Source organism: Diceros bicornis, chromosome 35 (genome assembly GCF_020826845.1).
Source record: "Diceros bicornis minor isolate mBicDic1 chromosome 35, mDicBic1.mat.cur, whole genome shotgun sequence".
In the NCBI taxonomy this organism is placed as follows: domain Eukaryota; kingdom Metazoa; phylum Chordata; class Mammalia; order Perissodactyla; family Rhinocerotidae; genus Diceros; species Diceros bicornis.
Window position 1 is genome coordinate 18,367,113 of NC_080774.1, and position 20,708 is coordinate 18,387,820.

The 20,708-nt window shown below is 50.0% G+C and overlaps 2 protein-coding genes across 6 annotated transcripts; one reads left to right on the top strand and one right to left on the bottom strand.

Moving 5' to 3' along the window:
* Positions 1 to 3,527: 3,527 nt before the first annotated feature.
* On the bottom strand, positions 3,528 to 14,803 carry UNG (uracil DNA glycosylase). The gene is made up of 7 exons (XM_058531636.1): positions 14,596 to 14,803; positions 13,753 to 13,959; positions 13,092 to 13,187; positions 10,031 to 10,128; positions 9,293 to 9,381; positions 8,344 to 8,522; positions 3,528 to 4,701 (listed from the first exon to the last, which is right to left on the bottom strand). The coding sequence occupies exons 1-7, from the start codon at positions 14,725 to 14,727 to the stop codon at positions 4,561 to 4,563; spliced, it is 942 nt and encodes a 313-aa protein (XP_058387619.1). The 5' UTR covers positions 14,728 to 14,803; the 3' UTR covers positions 3,528 to 4,560.
* A 2,222-nt stretch (positions 14,804 to 17,025) lies between these two features.
* On the top strand, positions 17,026 to 20,455 carry ALKBH2 (alkB homolog 2, alpha-ketoglutarate dependent dioxygenase). 5 transcript variants are annotated; one of them, XM_058531637.1, is made up of 4 exons: positions 17,026 to 17,156; positions 17,566 to 17,996; positions 19,262 to 19,460; positions 20,142 to 20,455. In XM_058531637.1, the coding sequence occupies exons 2-4, from the start codon at positions 17,720 to 17,722 to the stop codon at positions 20,446 to 20,448; spliced, it is 783 nt and encodes a 260-aa protein (XP_058387620.1). In that variant the 5' UTR covers positions 17,026 to 17,156; positions 17,566 to 17,719; the 3' UTR covers positions 20,449 to 20,455. The 5 variants fall into 5 exon arrangements, with proteins under 5 accessions (XP_058387620.1, XP_058387625.1, XP_058387622.1 ...); XM_058531642.1 differs by having other exon boundaries at positions 17,026 to 17,152; XM_058531639.1 differs by lacking the exon at positions 17,026 to 17,156 and adding an exon at positions 17,165 to 17,328.
* The last annotated feature ends 253 nt before the right edge of the window (positions 20,456 to 20,708 follow it).

Sequence of the window (20,708 nt, forward strand, 5' to 3'; positions counted from 1 at the left end):
GTCTCCCCACACCCTGCAGTGGGAGGAGACTAGGTTGTCTCCTGGGGTTGTAAACCCCGCATCTGGCTTTTGGAGTCGGGGCTGGGGTGGGGTTATTGTGAGTGACTCACGCTCTGTCTCACCTTCTCTCTCTCTCTCTGCCACCTTCCCCTGTCCCTGCCTGTGGGAAGTACCCTCCCGTGGGCCTGTATGGCCCCCCGGGTGGGGCACGGCCTCCCTACCCCCAGCCCCGCACGGCCGTGCATTCATCTCAGGAACTGCACCCCAAACACTACCCCAAGCCCATCTACTCATACAGGTGAGGTCGGGGCGAGCGGGCCGTGGGGGCTCGGGGAGGAGGTGAGGGCGGCCCTTAGGGCGTCTCAGACAGCCAGGTGTGGTGGCCCAGACTCCCAACCAGGAGGCATGGGGAGTGGGGAGCCCCCAGGGGGGCCTGGTTTCAGGAAGGACCATCACGTGGTCCGTGGAGCCCCAGGGTTGAGCAGCCACTCCAGACACTGAGCCCAGTGCCCCACTCTGTCACTCACGAGCTGTGAGGCCTTGGGAAAGTGGCTTGGCCCCTCTGAGCCTAAGTTCCCTCTGATAGAAAAAGTCATCAAAACGATTGTATCGTGTACCTCACGGGAGTCTGGGAGAGGGAAGCAGCCCAGGGAGAGTCTACAGGCCCATGGGAGTTCATTATGGGGAGGGGATAAAGACAAGCTTTCTCAAATCAGTCCCAAGGGCTGAGTTCAGGGTCAAGAAGGGTGGGGTCATGGAAAGGTATCCAGCACTAACACTGTGAGTATGCAGACGCTGGTACCTGTAGGGTCAACCAGGGCAGGCTTCCTGGCAGAGGGGACCTTGGGCTGTCAGCCTGAGATGTCTTCACGCCTGGCCCCCCCCACCTTCTGCCTCCAGCTGTCTGATAGCCATGGCCCTGAAGAACAGCAAGATGGGCAGCCTGCCTGTGAGCGAGATCTACAGCTTCATGAAGGAGCACTTCCCCTACTTCAAGGTGAGGGCCCCCAGCCCAGGGGAGGGGCGCTGGAGCTGCTCTGGCTTCTCCCTGGCACCGCCAGAGCCCAGGACTGGCTCCAGGCCAACTGGGCCACCCTCTTGGGCCTCCAGTTATGTCCATAGACACCTGCACGTGTGCCTCACATAGACAAGGGCAAAGAAACTCAGAAAGGGGGCATTTGAGCTGGGCTCTGATGAATGAAGAGGAGTTCACCAGGCATCCTGGGGGCAAAAGGTAGAGGGGCCAACCCAGTTATTCAACACGGACTCAGCAAAACATGATGCAAAACACACACTTGTATGGATGACAAGCCACTGCCACACACGTACACACCAAAAAGTTTCCAACTGCAATCCCAAAGTCTAAGACTTTTTATACCAGGACCAAACTGAAGCGGAAGTGAATTTTAAGAGAGAATGTATTATCTAATAACGGAAGCATACTAACAACATGTTCAACTCTAAAAAAAATACAATTCACATTCCCCGACCTTTCCCCCATGGACTCAGATCACAGATAGTGACTCTCACAGGATTGTTTTAGACCTTGCGGTTCCCGGGACATTTCGTGTAATAACTGACCTCCTTGTGTTACCAATCCAAAAGCCCTGTGAGCTTTCCTGCCTAAGGGGAGACAGGAATCCTTTCTGGCTGGGCTCTCATGTTCCCACAGCGAGCCACGAGGTCTGCCCAGGTTGGGGGGGGGGTGGGACACGACAGATAGGCTGTGCCACTCCGACATCAGAGTGGGAGCACCTGGAACGGGGTCCAAAAACTACAGCCCCTGCCGCCTGTGACCCACGGCTCTCCAACCACGACTAGATTTCACATTTGTTAGATACTTGGAAAAAAATCAAGAGGGGCCGGCCCAGTGGCGTAGTAAAGTTCATGTGCTCCGCTTCGGAGGCCCAGGGTTTGCAGGTTCAGATGCCAGGCTCCGACCTACACACCACTCATCAAGCCATGCTGTGCCGGTGTTCCATGTACAAAATAGAGGAAGATGGGCACAGATGTTAGCTCAGGGACAATCTTCCTCAAGCAAAGAGGAAGATTAGCAACAGATGTTAGCTCAGGGCCTATCTTCCTCACCAAAAAAAAAAAAAAAAAAAAAGGAAAGAAAAATCAAAAGATTTCATGACATGCAAATCATATTAAATTCCCATTTCAGTGTCCATAAAGTTTTACTGGAACACAGTCACACCGTCCATTTACACTGTGCACGTGGTTGCTTTCTCTACAACAGAGTTGAGTGGTTGCCAGAGACGGGATGACCACAGCCTAAATATTTCCTATCTGACCCTTTATGGAAAAAGTATGCCGCCCCTGATCCAAAGGGCCAATTACTGCCTTTTATTCATGTTGGCATACCCAGCGCTGGAATCGTAGCAAACCCAAAAACATGTTAAAAAAAAAGTACAACTACATAACTAAAAGTTCAGCAAAATGAACCTTGTTTCTTAAAATGCAGTGATTAAATTTGTATTTCTTCTTGGGGGAGAGGGTCATTGACCATGAAGATGCTGCTGTGTTCCGTTTAGTGTCACTACACCTCTAAGGTTCAATAGATTTAAAAGTTTGCTTTTTGAATTATTTATGGTAACTCAGAGCTTACTGTCCCTTGGAAGTGTCAACACCCACAGATAGAGGAATTGCATCCCCTAGTTTCTCCCTGGGATAAGGGGTCCACTGTAACGCTTAGGAGAGGACCCCAAGTTCCCAGGGGGCAAACTGAGAACCTGGCTTTGTTCTGGATCTCCGTCCACGTCCGTGGGAGCCTGCTGGCTGACGGCGGAATGTGGGATCAGAAACCCTTCCCTTCAAACATAAGAAAACTAAGGACCCGAGGGGAAGCAATCTTCTCAAGCGAAACCAAGGTTTCTGAATCCCCGCCCCCTAAGAAATGTGCCTGGATGCATTCTTTCTGGCCCCCTTACATACAAGGACACTGAGCGAGCCCTACTATGCCTTTGGCTTCCCTCTTCATCTGACTCTAGCGAAGTCCAACCTTTCACGTAGACGGCCGACCCCTGCTACTGCAGCCAAGGGCTGGCAGGTCAGTGGGCCATCAGGGCATCCTCCCCATGCCCTGGCCAAACACCTCAAGTCCAGATTCCCAGGGAAGAGTCTGGAAACACCAGCAGAGGGAAGATGGAGGAAAGCCCCCTTGCGCTGTGCCAGAGCTTGGCAGGACACGCAGCCATGAAGGGCCTGCCAAGATCCCCGGAGAAATACTTTTTCCAGCCCAAAGCGGCCCCTTTAGGGTCTCAGCAGACCTTGACTCTCACAGCACTCGGGGCAGGGGCCCAGCTCAGAGCCCCCTGGCGGAAGCCTTGCTCACGCCCCTTTCAGGAACCTGTCCCAGGGCTTACCGAGGCATGAAGAAGAGGTAGGGGCAGGAAGAGGCAAGGGCTGCAGAGGCAGCCCTTCCTGCCCACAATGGTTGCCATGGTGACCAAGCTGTCCCCAGTCCAAGAGTCTGAAGACACCCTGGGGAACAGAGGGAGCTGACGAAGGGCACTGGCACAAAGTGAAACTTCAACAATCTTTTATTAGCAAACTCACACAGGGTTAACTATTAAACCCAGCTAATAGCAAAACAGCAACTCTAACAGCATCTAGGATGGAGGTGACGACCTAATAAAGATTGTCTGTTAAACAAAGGATTAAAAAAATATATGTACAAATTTGCCAAGTATTTTTACCAAAGCAAAATTCGCCAGTGTTGCAGAAAGAGATATCCCAAAGTGATTTCAGTCTATAAAAAACAGCTTTTGGCAGTCAGTGCTGCCTTAAAAACCCCAACTCAGGACACATCTAGGAGAAAAGCACTTCCTTTCCCTAAAAAAAAAAGCCCCCTTTCTCTTCCTTCCTGTTCAACGTCCACTGCTTACTCCTAGAAACACCCACGGGATAACAGGATAAACAAGACCCAGCTCACTTCTTTCGGCCTCTGCCTGTCTGTGAAGGCTCACACCAAGGATTACTCCTTAGGAATTTTCTCCTCTGCTACAACCAGGAAATTCATCCCTCATTTCTGCGAGGCCGGCTTTCTGGGAACTTGCAAAACGTCCTCGCGCTTCCTTCAAGGAGGGGCCTGAGGGCTCCGTGAGGATCAAGGGGCGGTGGACCTGGCCGAGGCTGGAAGGCCAGGCTGGGCAGAGGGGGGCCCTTCTAAATAAACACACCCAACACCTGATAACTTACAGTCTAACCTACCAGGTATAAACAAGTAGCAGCTGGCTGTACCAAACAGGTGCTTATCTCCCCCCTTAGCCCAAGGAAACAGAGGGGAAGAGTCTAGAGTGTGACCTCATCTCTCTTCCAAGAACTTGGGCTGATGGCGCGTGTTAGGCCAAAGCCATGCTGCAGAGGAGACGTGGTCACAGGGCACGTCCAGGCTGGATAAAGCGGCCTCTCCTGGGCAGCCTGGTTCATGGCTGCTTTCCCGAAACCTTCCCTTATGCAGAGTGCTTAAGAACCAGGGAAATGCTTTTTCAATCGGACTTTGCAACTTCAATAGCAGCTTCTAGAAAACCGCCTGGAGATGCCCCCAGTTCAGGGTCACAGCTCCTTCCAGTTGATGGGCTCCTTGCCGGACTTCTGCAGCAGCTCGTTGGTCTTAGAGAAATGTCTACACCCAAAGAACCCTCTGTACACGGACAACGGGGAGGGATGAGCAGTCTGCAGCACGTGGTGCCGCTTCTGAAAGATAACAAGAGAATGAATAAAAGCTAGGACATTAAAAAAGTGACCGTGGCTGTTGCACTTGACGACAGCTGTGCAATTCCCCTCTGCCCTCCCCAAATGCTCCCACGTTCCAAAGCGTGTGTATTTACCATCAGCATCCGTACTGGAACATCAGGCATTCACTCACCCATTTTGGAAGCAGCTGCCTTTGCTAGGCTCTGAGGCTGCAAAGCGGCCAGTTGCAGCCTTCAGCTGGGCACCTACGCAACTGTTAAGTGCCCGTATCTTATGATCCAGCAATTCCACTGCTAAGCCCGTATTTGCTACAGGACTCCACGATGCACACACCTCCACAAAGATGCAGTATGAGGAGGATCATGCAGCACTGCTGACATCTGTAAACCTAATATAAATCCAGTGTTGTGCAACAGACTAAAAATGTTTTCCTCAAGTTCCTACAGTGGAACACCACATGGCCGCTAGAATGAGGCAGAGCTCCATATGCTGATATGGGAAGACCTCCAAAACATCTCAAGTGAAAAAAGCAAGGAGAGTGATAATTAATTGCATTAAAAAATTTGGGGGGTCAATACCCAAGACTCTATTTATAGTAGTTCCTTTAGGGGAAAGAAACAGTGGAAGGTATTTACTTTCCATTTTGTACCTTTCTCTACTGTCTGAATTGTCTCACCACAAAAAGGGAACACTTTGATCTTTTAAATGTCAGCTGTAGTTAACTGAGCAGGAACATTATGGATCACTTCTGTTTCCTTCTTTATTCTTTTCCGTATTAAGTAAAAGCCACTTGACAAATCATTGTTTTCCAAACATCCCTGCCTTCAAGGAGCTTGGTCCAGGAGACAATGAACACCAGGCAGCCCAGCAGGGTTGAGAACTAGGAGTCCGGAACCCGAGGGCCTGGGTCCAGGCCTGGCTCTGCCGCTCAGCAGTGTGTGGCCACGGGGAAGTCACTGGACCTCCCTAAGCTGCACTTCATTCCTCACTGTAAGTTGAGAATAACAACAGCGTCCAGCCTATGAAGTTACTGAGCAAGAAAAATGAACCATCCTGTGGACAGAGTGTTATGAGAAGTAATGCAGGTCAAGTGTTAGCACGCCGACTAGCACGCACTCCAGGCGCCTGGAAACGTGAGCTGTGCTGAGCTTGGAAGGACGAGTTAGCCAGCTCTGGGGAAGGAAAAGACCTCCACCCTGTGGAGAGAGGAAGCAGGATGTTCAGAGGCAGGCAGGGACCTGGGGCCCAGGGAAGAAGTCCAGGTGCTTCTGTCAGCCTGGAGCGCAGAGTGGAAAGAGGGGCACTGTGGCTGACAGGCAGCCCAGGGCCATCCCAGTCCCCCAGGTTGTCAGCCCAACCAAGGGCTTCCAGGGCGCAAGCATCTGAACACTCCAGGCAAGATCAGACGAGGGCCTGAACCGAGGCAAAGGTGGTCGGGCGGGGGCGGGGCGGTTTGAGAGAGACAGTAAAGAGAGAAGAGAGGCTCCGAATGACTGATGGGAGGAGGGGAGGGCAAAGAGGAGACAAGGTGGGTGGGGGAGAGGGCGAGGGGGAGAGACAGAGAGGGAGGGAGGTGTCAAGGCTGGCACCTGATTTCTGGTTGGACAGCTGGGTGGATGGTGCTCCTTTTTAGCCGTGGGTAGTACAGTGAGGGATGCACGAGGAAAGCAGAATTTCTCTTGAACATGTTGAATTGCATGTGCTTATGGGTCACTAGTAAGGAGGCAGCTGAATATACAGATCCAGCGCCCAGAGACACACCTGGTTTTCATGATTAAGCTATCTTAACAACTGTTTACTTTCTAACCGAACCATGTTTAATAATAATAAAGATGACAAATACACCGAGTAGGAGCGAGACTAACCATAAACCTCCCTAAGGCAGAGATTGGAAATCACTCTATGTACACTTCTGACGACCTAGATAATCAGATCTTAGCATCAGTTCATTCACACCAAATTTTATTCCTACTATTCCCTTCCTTAAAAGAAAAACATCCGAGAACATCTTGTTCGTTCATCCAGAAGCTTTACAGAGAAAGAGGCTTTTTAATCTGATTTACACATTCTACTGCTAGTTGCTGGCATATGCATAAAAAGACACTGGAAGGAGCCATCAGAAACTAAAAACCAGTGCTTACCCAAGTCGGGAAGAAACTCAACAGAGGGGGACCATGATGGGAGACTTCTCGCCACATACCCTAATAGCCTTTATTTTTTAATCATGTGAATCAACTACCTTAAGAAAACTCTAAAGTACAAAATAAAGATGAAATCCCATTTAAGAGGAAATGGAGATGACAACTGACATGTGAGTCAAGTCTGTAGACTTGCACTCAATCACTGGCTTAGAATCCTAACACACTCACCTGGGGACCACATGGGGCACATGCCCACAGGCCCACCCAGGCGAGCAGGCTCTCAGAAAGAGGCAGAAGCTCCAGAGCAGGCACGAAGCTTGGCTACGTCATCCACTGAACTTTGGGCAAGTGACCTCATCTCCCTGAGCCCCAGGACAAAATGGGGTCAGTGTATTCCTCTCCGCATTGCCTTTGTGAGAGCACAAAGTGAGATTCTGCGAGAAAAGTGCTAGACTGGTGCCTGACACAGGAGAGGGCTTCAATATCTTTGCACATTTCTGATACACCAGAAACTACTGTCGGGTCACCTCAGTTAGCCCCTGACCTCACTTATTGAAGTGTTTACTCTATAATTTCTCCCCCACCCCCACTTCCCAATTCAATGTCTCTCCCAACCACCCAAGCTAAACATTCATTCTGACTCCTCTCTCCCCTCCACACCCCATCTCTCCTCCTCCACTCTGCTGTTCTCCGTCAAACCACCATCATCTACAGTCTGTCAGTTATCCTGGAGAGACATGACGGTGGCTCCCCCCAGAGTGGCAGCAGTGTCACTGTGAGATGCAGTAGGATTGGGATGTTTTTACGGGGCAGAGTTGACAGGACTCTGATGGACTGGATTTAAGGCAATGAGGGAAAAGGGAGGATTTGAGGATGATTCTGGTTTTTGATCTCAGCAACCAGGCATGAGGTGCTTCAGTAAGTAAATGGAGAAGATCAGAAGGAACGAGTTGGGGGAGGCTGCAGAGAGGGCAGCGATACAAGCACTGGTCAGGTGGTGTTGGGTATTGGCGATGAGAGCTCAGGTTTAATGATTATCACAGAAAGCATTTTCACGGGGGAAGTTACATTTGTGTTTAAGTGGGATTCTTTGTGTTTCCTATATACTCTCAAATTTCTCAGAAGAAACTCACCTTATTCAGTATTTATCACATTGTTAAATAAATAGTACCTGGGACCTGTGTATCTTTCTATGTATACAGCAAGTCTATGCCAATATTACTAACTGTATTAACTCAGAAGTTGGCCAGAGGCTTTCTTCATACACAGCTAGGCATCCCTATCATTTATCTGAGTTCTGCTCAATTTCCAACAGGAAACCTAACCCTAATTGCAATAGTCTTAAGGGAAAAGAAGCTTCTTTTTATGTCATGGATTTTCCAGGACCACATAGCAGGGATTCCTAGAATTCTGCTTACAAAACCACACACTCACCCACACCCACACCCACCCACCCACACACACACACCCACCCCACACACACACACACAGACAGACATACCCTGTCGATCGCACTGCCCTTCCTCTGAGCATAAGAGCCCCAGAGCAAGAAGACGAGGCCATTGGAGTTCTGATTTAGCCAGGACACGACCGCGTCGGTAAACTGCTCCCAACCTCTCTCCTTGTGAGAATTGGCCTGATGCGCGCGGACCGTGAGGACGGCGTTGAGTAGGAGAACACCTACGAACACACACCAAAGAAATACGTAAAAGGCGGGCTAAGACGATCAGCCCCAACACCCAACAACAGGGGCTCAACACGTGAGGAAACCATTTCCAGATCGAATCTTTTATAATGAACCACCAAAACTCAAAAAACCGGCGGAAATGAGGGCATACAGAAACCTCTGGGCGGGATCAGAGGGCATTTTATTTTCACCTCTGCACTTTCAACATGTTCTGAGTTTGCAACAGTGAACATGCATTGTATCTGTTACCAGAAAGAATTGTTTTAAAAATATACCCTAAGTGACATTAAATAACCTCAGAAAACAACAAAAGGAGGCCAAGATGTTTCATTGAAACAAAAATCTAACTGCAAGAAACCAGCGAGTAAATAGTCTCTCCTTACCCTGGTTACAGTTTATTTCTTAAAAAAGGAAAGAAAAAAAAAGTAGTTCCGTAGATAGGTATTAAACACACATAACTCAACCTGTGTGTCAAAATGAGAAGCAAGGCCGCCTTCTGAATGGTCAAAGTGCGGCTAAGTGATAAAATCAAAATACCAACAAGGAGGAACAAACTGTTCTCTTTCAAATCCTGATTAAAACACAAAAGAAAACACTGGCTGTGGGTAAAACTGAGATCCATTTTCTGACTTATAGGAATTGAGCCGTTTTACTGGAGCACTCTAGCTCCTTATGGCTAATCTTTCACAAACATAAGCAAGTCAGACAGAAAGGGGAAGACTGTTGAAATCCGTCCAGGACACATCCACAGTGGTTGCTTTACCTTGTTTGGCCCACCCAGACAAATCTCCGTGACCAGGATGAACAAAGCCATCTATGTCTGTGGACAGTTCCTTATAAATGTTTTCCAAGCTGAAAGCAAGCCGAAAGAAATAAAAAAAAACAGAATCTTAAGCACAGTTCTGAAAGTTGTCACCTCCAATATCATGTGAATCACAGCCTGTAACGCCAGCCCCTGGAGAGGGCAAGGGACCCACTGCACTAATGCAGGAGGTGAACACCGCCCTGCCTTCTGACAGCTAAATCTGCCTGACCTTTACCTTGGTCTGCGCTTGGATTAGGGAGCAGCACTTTGGAAGACCTGAGTAAATCAGCCCAGAAGTTACCACCCACCCTCCCAACTGATGCTTGGTTACTATATTATATCTTTATGTATTTATTATATTTATACATATGATGTGTAAAATCCTCCAAAGCAGTGGTTCTTTAGCAGGTGTGATTTTGAACCCCTAGGGGACTTCTGGCACTGTCTGAAGACATTTTTCATCCTCACCACCAGGCCGGCAGTGCTACTGGCATCTGGTGAGTAGAGGCCAGGGGTGCTGCTCAACAACCTGCAGTGGGCAGGACAAACATTCCCCCAGGACCCAGCGCCAAATGTCAATAGTGCTAAGCTTGAGAAATTTTGCTAGAAAGGCTAGTGCAAGCCCCTCAAATAGGCGTACCTGTAATTTGCAAAGTACACATCTGAAATTAACCACGATCTGTAAAGCAGTCGTACCTGGGTGGAGGTGGAACAGGTCTTTGAACACTGAAGCAGAGCCCGTGAGCTTGATTGGGTCCATGATACGGATCCTGTCCCAGGATGACAACCTTCACCTGTCAATACCAGGAGGCAAGAAATTAAATACCGTAACGTAGGCAGTTTAAACGAACACCTGGCTGATAACCTATACATACAAAGGGACATGAGGATGAGAAGGGCAGCCCCGTTCCTGACCCAATTAAGAACATCCAGAAGCGAGTAGGTGACCTAGCACCATCACTTTCCATTACCAAATCATCCTTCACTCAATCACCCTGCCGCACTGCCCCACTCCTTTCTCTGACACACGTGTTTGAGACAAGCTGGGGTCAACTTTGGTTTCATCCCTCTCATTTTTCAAATTACAAAAGCAAATACGGTGGCTGACCCGGTGGCATAGTGGTTAAGTTTGCGCACTCTCTTTCAGTAGCCTGGGGATCAGGGGTTCAGGTCTCAGGTGTGGACCTATGCACCACTCATCAAGCCATGCTGTGGCAGCATCCCACATACAAAACAGAGGAAGACTGGAACAAATGTTAGCTCAGGGCCAACCTTCCTCACCCAAAAAAAAAGTAAATACACTCTTGTCACAAGTACAACCATCCAGAAACATACAAAGTGGTTCATCACCTCCCCTCATCCCTATCCCACCCCGATTCAACCTATTTTAATTTCCTATAGAATTTGGGTTACTGCACTCACTTCCCTACAGTTTTGCGTTTCTCACATCGTACTTCTTGGGGCTCCTTCAAGTGAAGCGAGACCTCAATCACTGATGGGCTATCAGCTTGTTTCTCTACTTTTTCCTTTACAAAAAATAGTGCAGTAAACATCCTAGTACATATACCCTTACATACTGTTGCTCTTATTTTTTGGTTTGTTTTTTGTGAGGAAGATCGGCCCTGAGCTAACATCCGTGCCCATCTTCCTCTATTTTGTATGTGGGACGCCACCACAGCATGGCTTGATGAGCAGTGCGTAGGTCTGCACCCAGGATCTGAACCTGTGAACCCCGGGCCACCTAAGTAGAGCATGAGAACTTAGCCTCTATGACTCCAGGCCGGCCCCCGTTGCTCTTATTTCTACGGAACAGATTCATAATAGTGGCGCTGCTAGTCAAAGGAGAAGTGCATTTAAAATTTTCATAGACATACACCAAATGGCTTTTCAGTAAGCTGAAGCAATTCGAATTCCACATCAACAGCATATGAAGGTGCCTGTACCCTTACATCCTCTAAGGCATGAAACCAGAAAAGAATGAGGTCAGGTCAGAAGGCAATGGGAGTAGGTGGCAAGATGCACTGAACATTAGGTCACCGTCACGGGGGTATTAAAACACAGCTAATCCTTTCCATCTGGTGCCTGCCCGCCTCTTCTTCATTCTCATGCTTCTGCTCGTGGGGTTCCTTCTTACAGTCTTCTTCCACAGCCAACATACACTATATCCTTTAAAACCCAGCTTCAGGAATTCCCATGATCAGGAAGCTTTTGTGGACCCCTCAGCTCCTACTGTTGGTGCTCACACTATCCCCAGCATATTTTCCATTGTGAAGCAACCTGTGCAGGCAGGGAAGCTTTAGGGCTCAGGGTTCTGGTCCTGGATAAGGGACGACCTTGGCCGAACCATGTAACCTCCCTGACTCTCCATATGCTCGTCTGCAAAGAAGCCTCGCTGGGCCATTTGATCCTCTAAAGTTTCATGCTCTTTTCTTATTCTTCCCTATTTATAGTGATCACTGGTATTCAAGATAGGACATACTATTCAAACAAGAAGCAAACTAGTACTCAGTTTAATAGGACTCAGTTCATTTAACTTCAAAAACAAGGAGCTATATTCAAGGTTCTTGCTCTAAAATGAAAATTGTGAAGTTTGCTAAGTATTAGGTATGGCAGCCTTATCAAGATGGCTTATTCACCGCTTTCACTTCTATTTAACAGATATTTATTAAATCACAGGATTCCTGCTCTGAGCTTACAAAACAGGGGAGGAAAAGGAAAGAACAAAATGTAAAAACCTCCAGTGTAGGCAGATACCGAACATATGGAGAAGTTTAGAGGAAAACCAGGTCACAAAGGTAGTGGGTTACGGGCTTCAAGGAGGTGCCATTGATGGACCTAGCTGGTTTTCAAAAGACAGAAGTGAGGAGAGAGTTGCCACACTGCCCAACTCTGAAGTAGGAAAACGGGAGGTGGGGGTGAGGCTGGGAAGTGGGACATGGTCATATTCACGTTCAGCTTTCATAGTCCATACAGTGCAAAGCCACAAAACAAGCTTCTGAACAGGAGACTGACATGACCAGAGCTGCCAGCCAGCAGCCATGTGTACAACGAACCAAAGCAAAGGGACTTGTGAACAGGACAGCAAAACTGTTCAGGCCAGGAGTCAAGAGCTTGAGAGCATCAACTATAAGACAGACAAATACTGAGCTCCAAGACAAAGTAAGGTCGACCACAACCAGCTGAAAAAGACCTAGCTGCTTCATGCCTCAGTTTCCTCATCACCACAATGATACCCAACACTGGCACGGGGTTGGTTTCAGGATTAAATAAAACACAAGAAATGAGAACATATAGACACATGGTCCCTGTACATTTTTCTTTTTTGCTGCATAAACAGAACATAGTAAAAGTTAAAAAGAGGGCCGGCCCGGTAGCATAGCAGTTAAGTGCGTGCACTCCGCTGCAGCAGCCCGGGGGTTCACAGGTTCGGATCCCGGGCGCGCACAGACGCACCGCTTGTCAAGTCATACTGTGGTGGCGTCCCACATAAAGCAGAGGAAGATGGGCATGGATGTTAGCCCAGGGCCAGTCTTCCTCAGCAAAAAGAGGAGGATGTTAGCACAGGGCTAACCTTCATTACCCAAAAAAAAAAGTTAAAAGAGTAAATACAGGCCAAAATATACCCCGCCAAATCTCACAATTTCAGTATTTTATTTATTACTGAATTATGGACAATGACTTAACTCCAATGTCCCTAATTAAGAAATACTATTGGATTCTCTTCTTTTATCAAAACTCCTGCACAACTTGTACTTACATCTCTTATGTCACACATTTGGGTCCAGGTGAAGACTTGGTGTGGGGGTGGATAAACAGTGTGATGTCTTCTTTCTTCTGCAACAAACCCCATTAGCTGATTTAAAGATAAAATAAATTTAAAGTCAGATCTCACTGGAAAGGATAAAGATCCAATAAGAAAGCTTCTAATGCAAGCTATCTGAAGAAATATCTAGCTCTTTGCCATGTCTGATACCCAAATTCTTTGGAAAAACAACAAACAAAAACAGTACTGGCTCCCCACCGATGTGAATGTTGCTCAGTCATTCAATTCCCTGCCCCTTTCTTTGGGCTGGGTCAAAGATGATTGGCCTGGCTGCTCTGATTTCCTTTTGGTGCGAACCCCTCCCTCTGAGCCAGGTTTCATTCAGTTGGGTTTGTGGTTTCACTATGCCACTCTTACCTGGAGAGCAGAGTAACTAAATGAATTAAAATAAGCCATGACATCATCTTACAGTCTTTTGAAATTATTAACTAATGTAAACGCCTGGATTCAAAACACCACGGCTTTTAGTTTACGCACTTAGTGTGAAAAGCACATTGACGGAGGGAAAATAGGAGACCACGAAAGCAGTATCCTACAGACGCGGCCTTGGCCTGCTATATCAAGAAGACAAAGGGCCCACAGCGTCCACGTTTACCTTTATGAAATACGGTTTTCCGAACTCTCCGCTAAGATGCTTCTTCCAGCTCTCACCGAAACCCACCGGCACGTTGCGCGCCGCGAGTCTGAGCAGGGCGGCGGCCTTGTTCCTCTGGATGCGGTCCAGCTGCTCGGGGCTCAGCGGCGAGGAGGGCGGCGTGCTGGGGTCCTCCTGCCCGGCTCGGGCCTTCTTGGGGGGGCTGGCCTGCAAGTGGTCCCCGCAGAGGCGGGTCAGGAGCTGCAGCGGGCCTCTCCCAGGCGCCTGCAGCTTCCGCCCCCACCTCAACGGCCCTTGCCAGAGGACGCCCATTTGTAAGGTTTCAGGCCCACCGGGCAGGTCGGAGCAAAACCCGAGTCCAGGAACCCAGGGCTGAGCCCAGTTGGGACTAGCAGTCCGCTGCCCCAAACTTCGAGTTGGGTACTAAAATGCGGCGGAGAAGGGCTGCGAGCTTAGGCGTTCGCGGGAAGGGAGGCCCTGCACCACGGCGCCCCGCCCGCGGAGCCCGCCACTCGCGTCCCCATGTGGCCTTTTCGCGGCAAAAACCCTCCCCCGGGAGTCCCGCCCTCTCCCTCCTCTGATTGGTTGGAAGGCCGCGCGGGGCGGCCCCCTCGCCTCCGATTGGCGCCGCAGGCCCCGAGGCCCGCTCCCATTGGCTGGCCCCTCAGCATGGCGCCGACAGGCGCCGCGGCGGCTGTTTTGAACACGACAGAGTGTTCTGAACGCGGGGCCCCAGAGTCCCAGGTCCACGGCGCGTTCCTGCAACCCCTCGGTCGCGCGGGGCCCGCCGCCCTCTTCTCCCTCCCTTCCCCCGGCCCCACGCGAGGTCCCGCCCCGCCTCACCGCCGCATCCCCGCTCTCCTCAGCCACCGCCGCCACGCCGGTCCCCGGGTCGGCCGGCTCGGGGCCGCCGGCATGTCGCTTCCTGGGGGCGCTCGGGGTAAAGAAGGAGTAGAGGGTCTTCTGGCCGATCATCCTGGAGCCGAGGAGGGAGGGAACGCGCGCCGCCAGGGGACCCACGAGACTCGCGCCACTGAGAAGGTCTGCAGTTGGCGCCAAGCGGCCCGCGCATGCTCCGACCGGGGGTCTGGGCTGGGGGCGGTGGAGGGCCTAGTGCGCATGTGCGGGAGGGGCCGCCCGGCGAGGCCCTGGGGAGGAGGTGGAGCGTGGACGAGTCTTTGGGGACGGCCGGGTTCCTTTGTTCGGTTCCCTCATTTATTGACTTTTTCATTCATTACCGTATACTCATTCGTCACATTTCTGCCTTGGGGCAAATCCCTGCATCTCTCCGCTGTAAAAAGTACCTGCCAGGTAGAGTTTCTGTGGGAGTGACATTGGCATTGGAACGGTATTTGTTGAGCTCTTAGATACATCATCTCATCCAATTTCCACTACCTGTTTCACTGACCAGTAACGAAGGCCAAGAGCGGTCCAACATTTTGCCTAACCTGTAAGGTTTGGGGGAGACTTTAACTGAGGTCGTGGAGGTTAAACTCCAAACTAGTCATCCCCCAAAAGGCACCACTGCTCCCCCAATACACCTGGGATTCTTCTTTCCCTCCCTCCCAACCCACATCCAAACCATCAACAGGTCCTCTTGTTTCTATCTCCAAAATAATTCAGCTGCTGCTCTCCATCACCTGGTACAATCCCAGCTGGTCTCCTCTTTCCTAACAGTGATCTTTTTGAAATGTAAATTACATCTTGAGAATCCCCAGGTTAAAATGCTCCTATTGTTTCCAAATGTGCTTAGAATAAAACCCCAGCTTCTTACCCTGCTGGCGAGGCTGCTTTCCTTCCTGAGGGAGGCCCCTCCTCCTGTGAGGTGGTCAGGGAATCTGGCTCTCAGCACGTTCACTGGTCCTTGGCGTGGGCCTTACGCCCTTGCAACCGCTGTCCCCCTGCCTGGAAAGCTTCAGGTCTCAGCTTGGGACCCTTGCTCTGAAAGGCCTTCTCCTGCCCGCTTTCTAGCTGGTGACTCTATTTATCGCTCTGTATGGGACGTATTTACTGCTAGGTATTTACCCAAGTGAAATTAAAATCTATGTTCAGGGGCTGGCTGGTGGCATAGTGATTAAGTTCGCATGCTCTGCTTCGGTGGCCTGGGGTTCATGGGTTCCGATCCCGGGTGCGAGCCTACACCACTCATCAGCCATGCTGTGGCAGTGTCCTATAAACAAAAGAGAGGAAGACAGGCACAGATGTTGGCTCAGGGCCAATCTTCCTCACCCCTGCACCCCCCAAAAAAATCTATATTCACACGAAAGCTTGTACATCAATGGATATAGTGACTTTACTTGTAATTGTACCAAACTGAAAACAACCCAAATGCCCCTGAATGGGCGAGTGGGTAAACTGTGGGGTGTTTGTGTGTACAATGGAATACTACTCAGCAATAAACAGAACAAACAACTGATACAAACAACATGGATCCATCCTAAAAGCATTACGCTAAGTGAAAGAGGCCAGACACAAAAGGCTGTATATTGTATCATTTCATTTATAAGAAATCCTGGGAAAGACAAAACTATCAGGACAGAAAACACATCATTGGTTGCCAGGGGCTGGGTGAGGTGGGCGAGTTGATAACTAAGAGGCTTGGGGGAATTTTGTGGGGTGAGGGAGCTGTTCTGGATCTTGATTGTGGTGGTGGTCACACAACTGTGTACATTTGTCAAGATTTGCAGAACTGTACGCTAAGAAGATTCAAAACGAAGCCCCCAACCTGACGGAGGTTTCGTTCCATTGGGGGAGACAGTAAACACAAGTTAGGAGTAATAATAGAATCTAACATTTATTTGGAGCATGGAAGCACTTCTCACACGTCCTCTCCCTTAATCCTCATGGGGCTCTCATGGCATGGGTTTTATAGTCCCCACTGTACAGATGAGGCAGTTCAAGCCCAGAGAGGTTAAGTAGGAGCCACACAGCTCTAGTGGAGGAGACAGAAAGGGAAGCCGGGGTCGGACTGCCGCACTCGTGCTCCTACCCGCGACAATATGCTGGTGGCCCAACTCCCTGTCAGGACGCCAAATTAATCCTCAGGGACAGGTGACACCGAACAACAGCTCCCAAAGCACAGTTCTCCCTCAACAGTTGCAGAAGGAATAGTTCCATTGAAAACAGGTAGTGCTTGCAATGCGCCCGGAAGGCCAACAGGTGGCGCCAGGAGGCTGCCCACCACCTTGTTTTGCAAATTTGCCCGCCTCTCCTTGTTCGCATCCGAAATGTTCCCGGAAGCAGTGCTGCGGTGCCGTGTTTTCTCTTTCCCGCGAGACCTTCCTACGGTGGTTGCAGGATTCGGAGCTGCGAGGCGGTGGCTGGAATTTTGAAGGAACGCTTGCCACCCCCACTCCCCGCTCGTGATACAGTTCTTATATTGTATCAGAATTCGGCGTGCGTGCGTTTGACCACGATTAACTGTTTTACATTTAGATTCAGAGTCATATCCATTTGAAGATCACTGTACTTACCTATTTTAATGCTGGCGTGGGAGGGCCGATCAGTTATTGGTGAGAAGGAAATAGAGACACTGCTTTTCTGGGTGACTTTGGGCAAACCCCTTCCTCTCTCCAGGTGTCAGTTTCCCCATCTGTAAAGTGAGGGTTTGGACTTGGAGTCTGCAAATTTGCCTGTGGCATGCGAATTCCCAGAGGGGATTTCTTTAAAAATTGAGATGCTTGGGGTCATGGAGTGCAGGTATTTGGGTTTTTGCAAGCTAGCCAGCTGACTGGGATGCATAGCCAGGTGTGGGAGACCCGGGACCATTCTGAGGGACCCTTCCAGCATTAATGTCCTCTACTTCCTCTATAGGACAGGGTGTTAAACTTTAAAATGGAAACTTAGGAACAGGAGGAGCACTGCTGTGGGACCATTTTGCCACGGAGCAGATTTTTGCCTCTGGCTCAGAGTCTGGGCAGTCTCTTTCTTTGCCCGCCACCGGCTCTCTTTGCTTTGTGGAGAGAGGATGGACAGATTCCTGGTGAAAAGGGCTCCAGGAGGCCTTTTGGGAAAGAGACAGCAAGAGCAGATGGGAGAAGGCCCGGAAGAGTTGGGAGGAGACGAGGAAAGCAGCAGGAAAAGGCCCAGGAGAGAAACCTCAGGGAATGGAGTGGACTTGGCAGGCCTCAGCTGGCAGCACATTCGAGCCGAGGGCCTGGACTGCGATTACACAGTGCTGTTTGGCAAAGCCGAAGCGGACGGGATTTTCCAAGAGTTGGAGAAAGAAGTGGAATATTTTACAGGTAAGCAGAGGACTGCGGGGTGCGTGCTGAAGGCTTGTTTGATAGAACTAGTGGTCTATGGAGAAATCTGAACTCAGGAGCCATTAATTACTGATGGGTTGAACTGATTCAACACATTCTCTGGGCGCCTCTGGGCCGAGCACTTTGCTATGTGCTTGGGATATAAACTTGAAAAAACAGGATTGCCTGCCCACCAGGAGCTGACATGACCAGAGAGAGTCTCCACCTGGCTACTGATTAGAATCATCTGAGGAAGTTGGAAAAAGAAAAAGATGCTGGGTTTTACCCAAGACCAACTGAATCAGAATAGCTGGGGGTACAGCCCGGGCATCAGTGTTCTTAGAAAGCTTCCCGGTGATTCTAATGTGCAGCCAAGCTTGCGAACCAATGTCTAGTAGGAGAGATGACAAATAACCAGGTAATTCCTCTGCATGGGGTTCTCAGCATCACTTGGAGGACTCTGTTGCTTGTGGGAACTCAGATTGCTGGGCCCCACCCCCGCATCCTAGCATCTGAGTTTCCAAATGATGCTGATGCTGCAGGCCTGGGGACCACACTGAGAACCGCTGCAAGGTGGCAGGGCACTTGGAGGCGTAGAAAAGCCCACAGGAGACCCCAGCCTCCAGCCTGAGCTGCGTTAGCTCCATCTTTCATGGGCCCCACGCCCTTAGTCCCCACAGGTGGCAAAATCTGTAACCTGACTTCATCTTACTTGCATTTCAGCCTCTATTCTGCTCCTACTGTAGGTAAGGCAATTAAGTTAGTGTTTAAAAAAAATTGGACAAGACCATGTTTCTCTAAGTGTAGGACAAGAATCACTGTTCTTTTTTCAAAAAATTATTTTTTTGGTGAGGAAGATTGGCCCTGAGCTAACATTTGTTGCCAGTCTTCCTCGTTTTGCTTGAGAAAGGTTGGCCCTGAGCTAACATCTGTGCCAATCTTCTTCTATTTTGTATGTGAGACACCACCACAGCATGGCTTGATGAGCAGTGTGTAGGTCCACACCTGGGATCTGAAACCATGAACCCCGGGCCACCGAAGCAGAGCACATGAACTTAACCACTTTGCCACCGGGCCGGCCCGAGAATCACTGTTCTTACATGAACATTTTGGGCGAGCCACAATGACTTTTGAGAAGGGGGTCCTCGGTCAGAGCATTAAGTGTTATTCCTGTTTTACTTCCCTTTTGATCCTGAATACTCAGGGAGCGAGAGTATGGGGCACTCCCTGCCTGGTTTTCTGAGCTGCATGTTTCGTCTGCACAGGTGCGCTGACCAGGGTCCAGGTGTTCGGGAAATGGCACAGCGTGCCAAGGAAGCAGGCGACGTATGGCGACACTGGGCTGACCTACACCTTTTCAGGCCTCACCCTGTCTCCAAAGCCCTGGCTCCCGGTTCTAGAGCGCATCCGGGATCGCGTTTCTTTGGCGACTGGAAAGACCTTCAACTTTGTGCTCGTCAACAGGTGACACCCTACCTGTTTTGTACTTTTTTTTAGACCAGTGAACTGAATTTTATAAATCTTCTGTCTCTTCCCAAAGGAAGAGTTTAGGATTCCACCATATTTTGTTTATTTGTATAACAAATAATTCTTTAGTGTACAAGGGATGTGGTAGTGGAACAGCAGGGCAGTCTTCACGGGGCTCACACCACAGCGGGGAGTGCGAGATGACTGATGAACAGACAGTTCAACACGATAATTTCAGACGTTAAGTATCCTGAAGAGAATTAAACAGGCTGATTTGACTAAGAATGGCTGGGAGGAAGGGGTCTGGGTTTAGGGCAGGGTTTCTCAACAGCAGTGCTGTTGATGTTTTAGGCCAGGTAACCCTGTGGTGGGGGCTGTCCTGTGCGTTGTAGGATGTGGAGCAGCGTCCCTGGTCTCCACCCACTAGAGGCCTGGAGCACCCCCTTCCCCAGTCATAGCAACCAACACATCTCCACATTCCCCAGCCCTTCAGGGGGACAGAGTTGCTCTGGTTGACAACCCTGGGTTTAGAGGATGGTCACTTGAAACCCAGGGTCACAACCCCAGGACGGCATGCTTGGGGCCCCGTTTCACACTGTGAGAGGAGGAGGACTGTGTGGTGTTGGCGCGTTCCCAGGGAGAGCCGTTCTGTAAACTCTGCTTGTTCTCTCGGTGCAGGTATAAAGATGGCCGTGACCACATTGGTGAGCACCGAGATGACGAGAGAGAACTGGCTCCTGGGAGCCCCATCGCCTCCGTCTCCTTTGGGGCCTGCAGAGACTTCTTCTTCCGGCATAAGGATTCTCGAGGGAAGCACCCCTCCCGGCGGATGGAGGCGGTCAAGCTTCAGCTGGCCCATGGAAGTTTACTTATGATGAACCACCCGACCAACACTCACTGGTATCACAGCCTCCCTGTCCGGAAGAAGATTCTGAGTCCACGGGTCAATCTGACATTTCGTAAAATTGTGCCTATTAAAAAGTAAACACGTGTGTGTGTGTGTGTGTGTGTGTGTGTGAGAGGAAGATCAGCCCTGCGCTAGCATTAGATGCCAATCCTCCTCTTTTTGCTGAGGAAGATTGGCCCTGGGCTAACATCCGTGCCCATCTTCCTCCACTTTATATGGGACACTGCCACAGCATGGCTTGATAAGCAGTGCATCGGTCTGCGCCCGGGATCCAAACCCGTGAACCCTGGGCTGCCAAAGCACAGCGCGCGAACTTAACCACTACACCACTGGGCCGG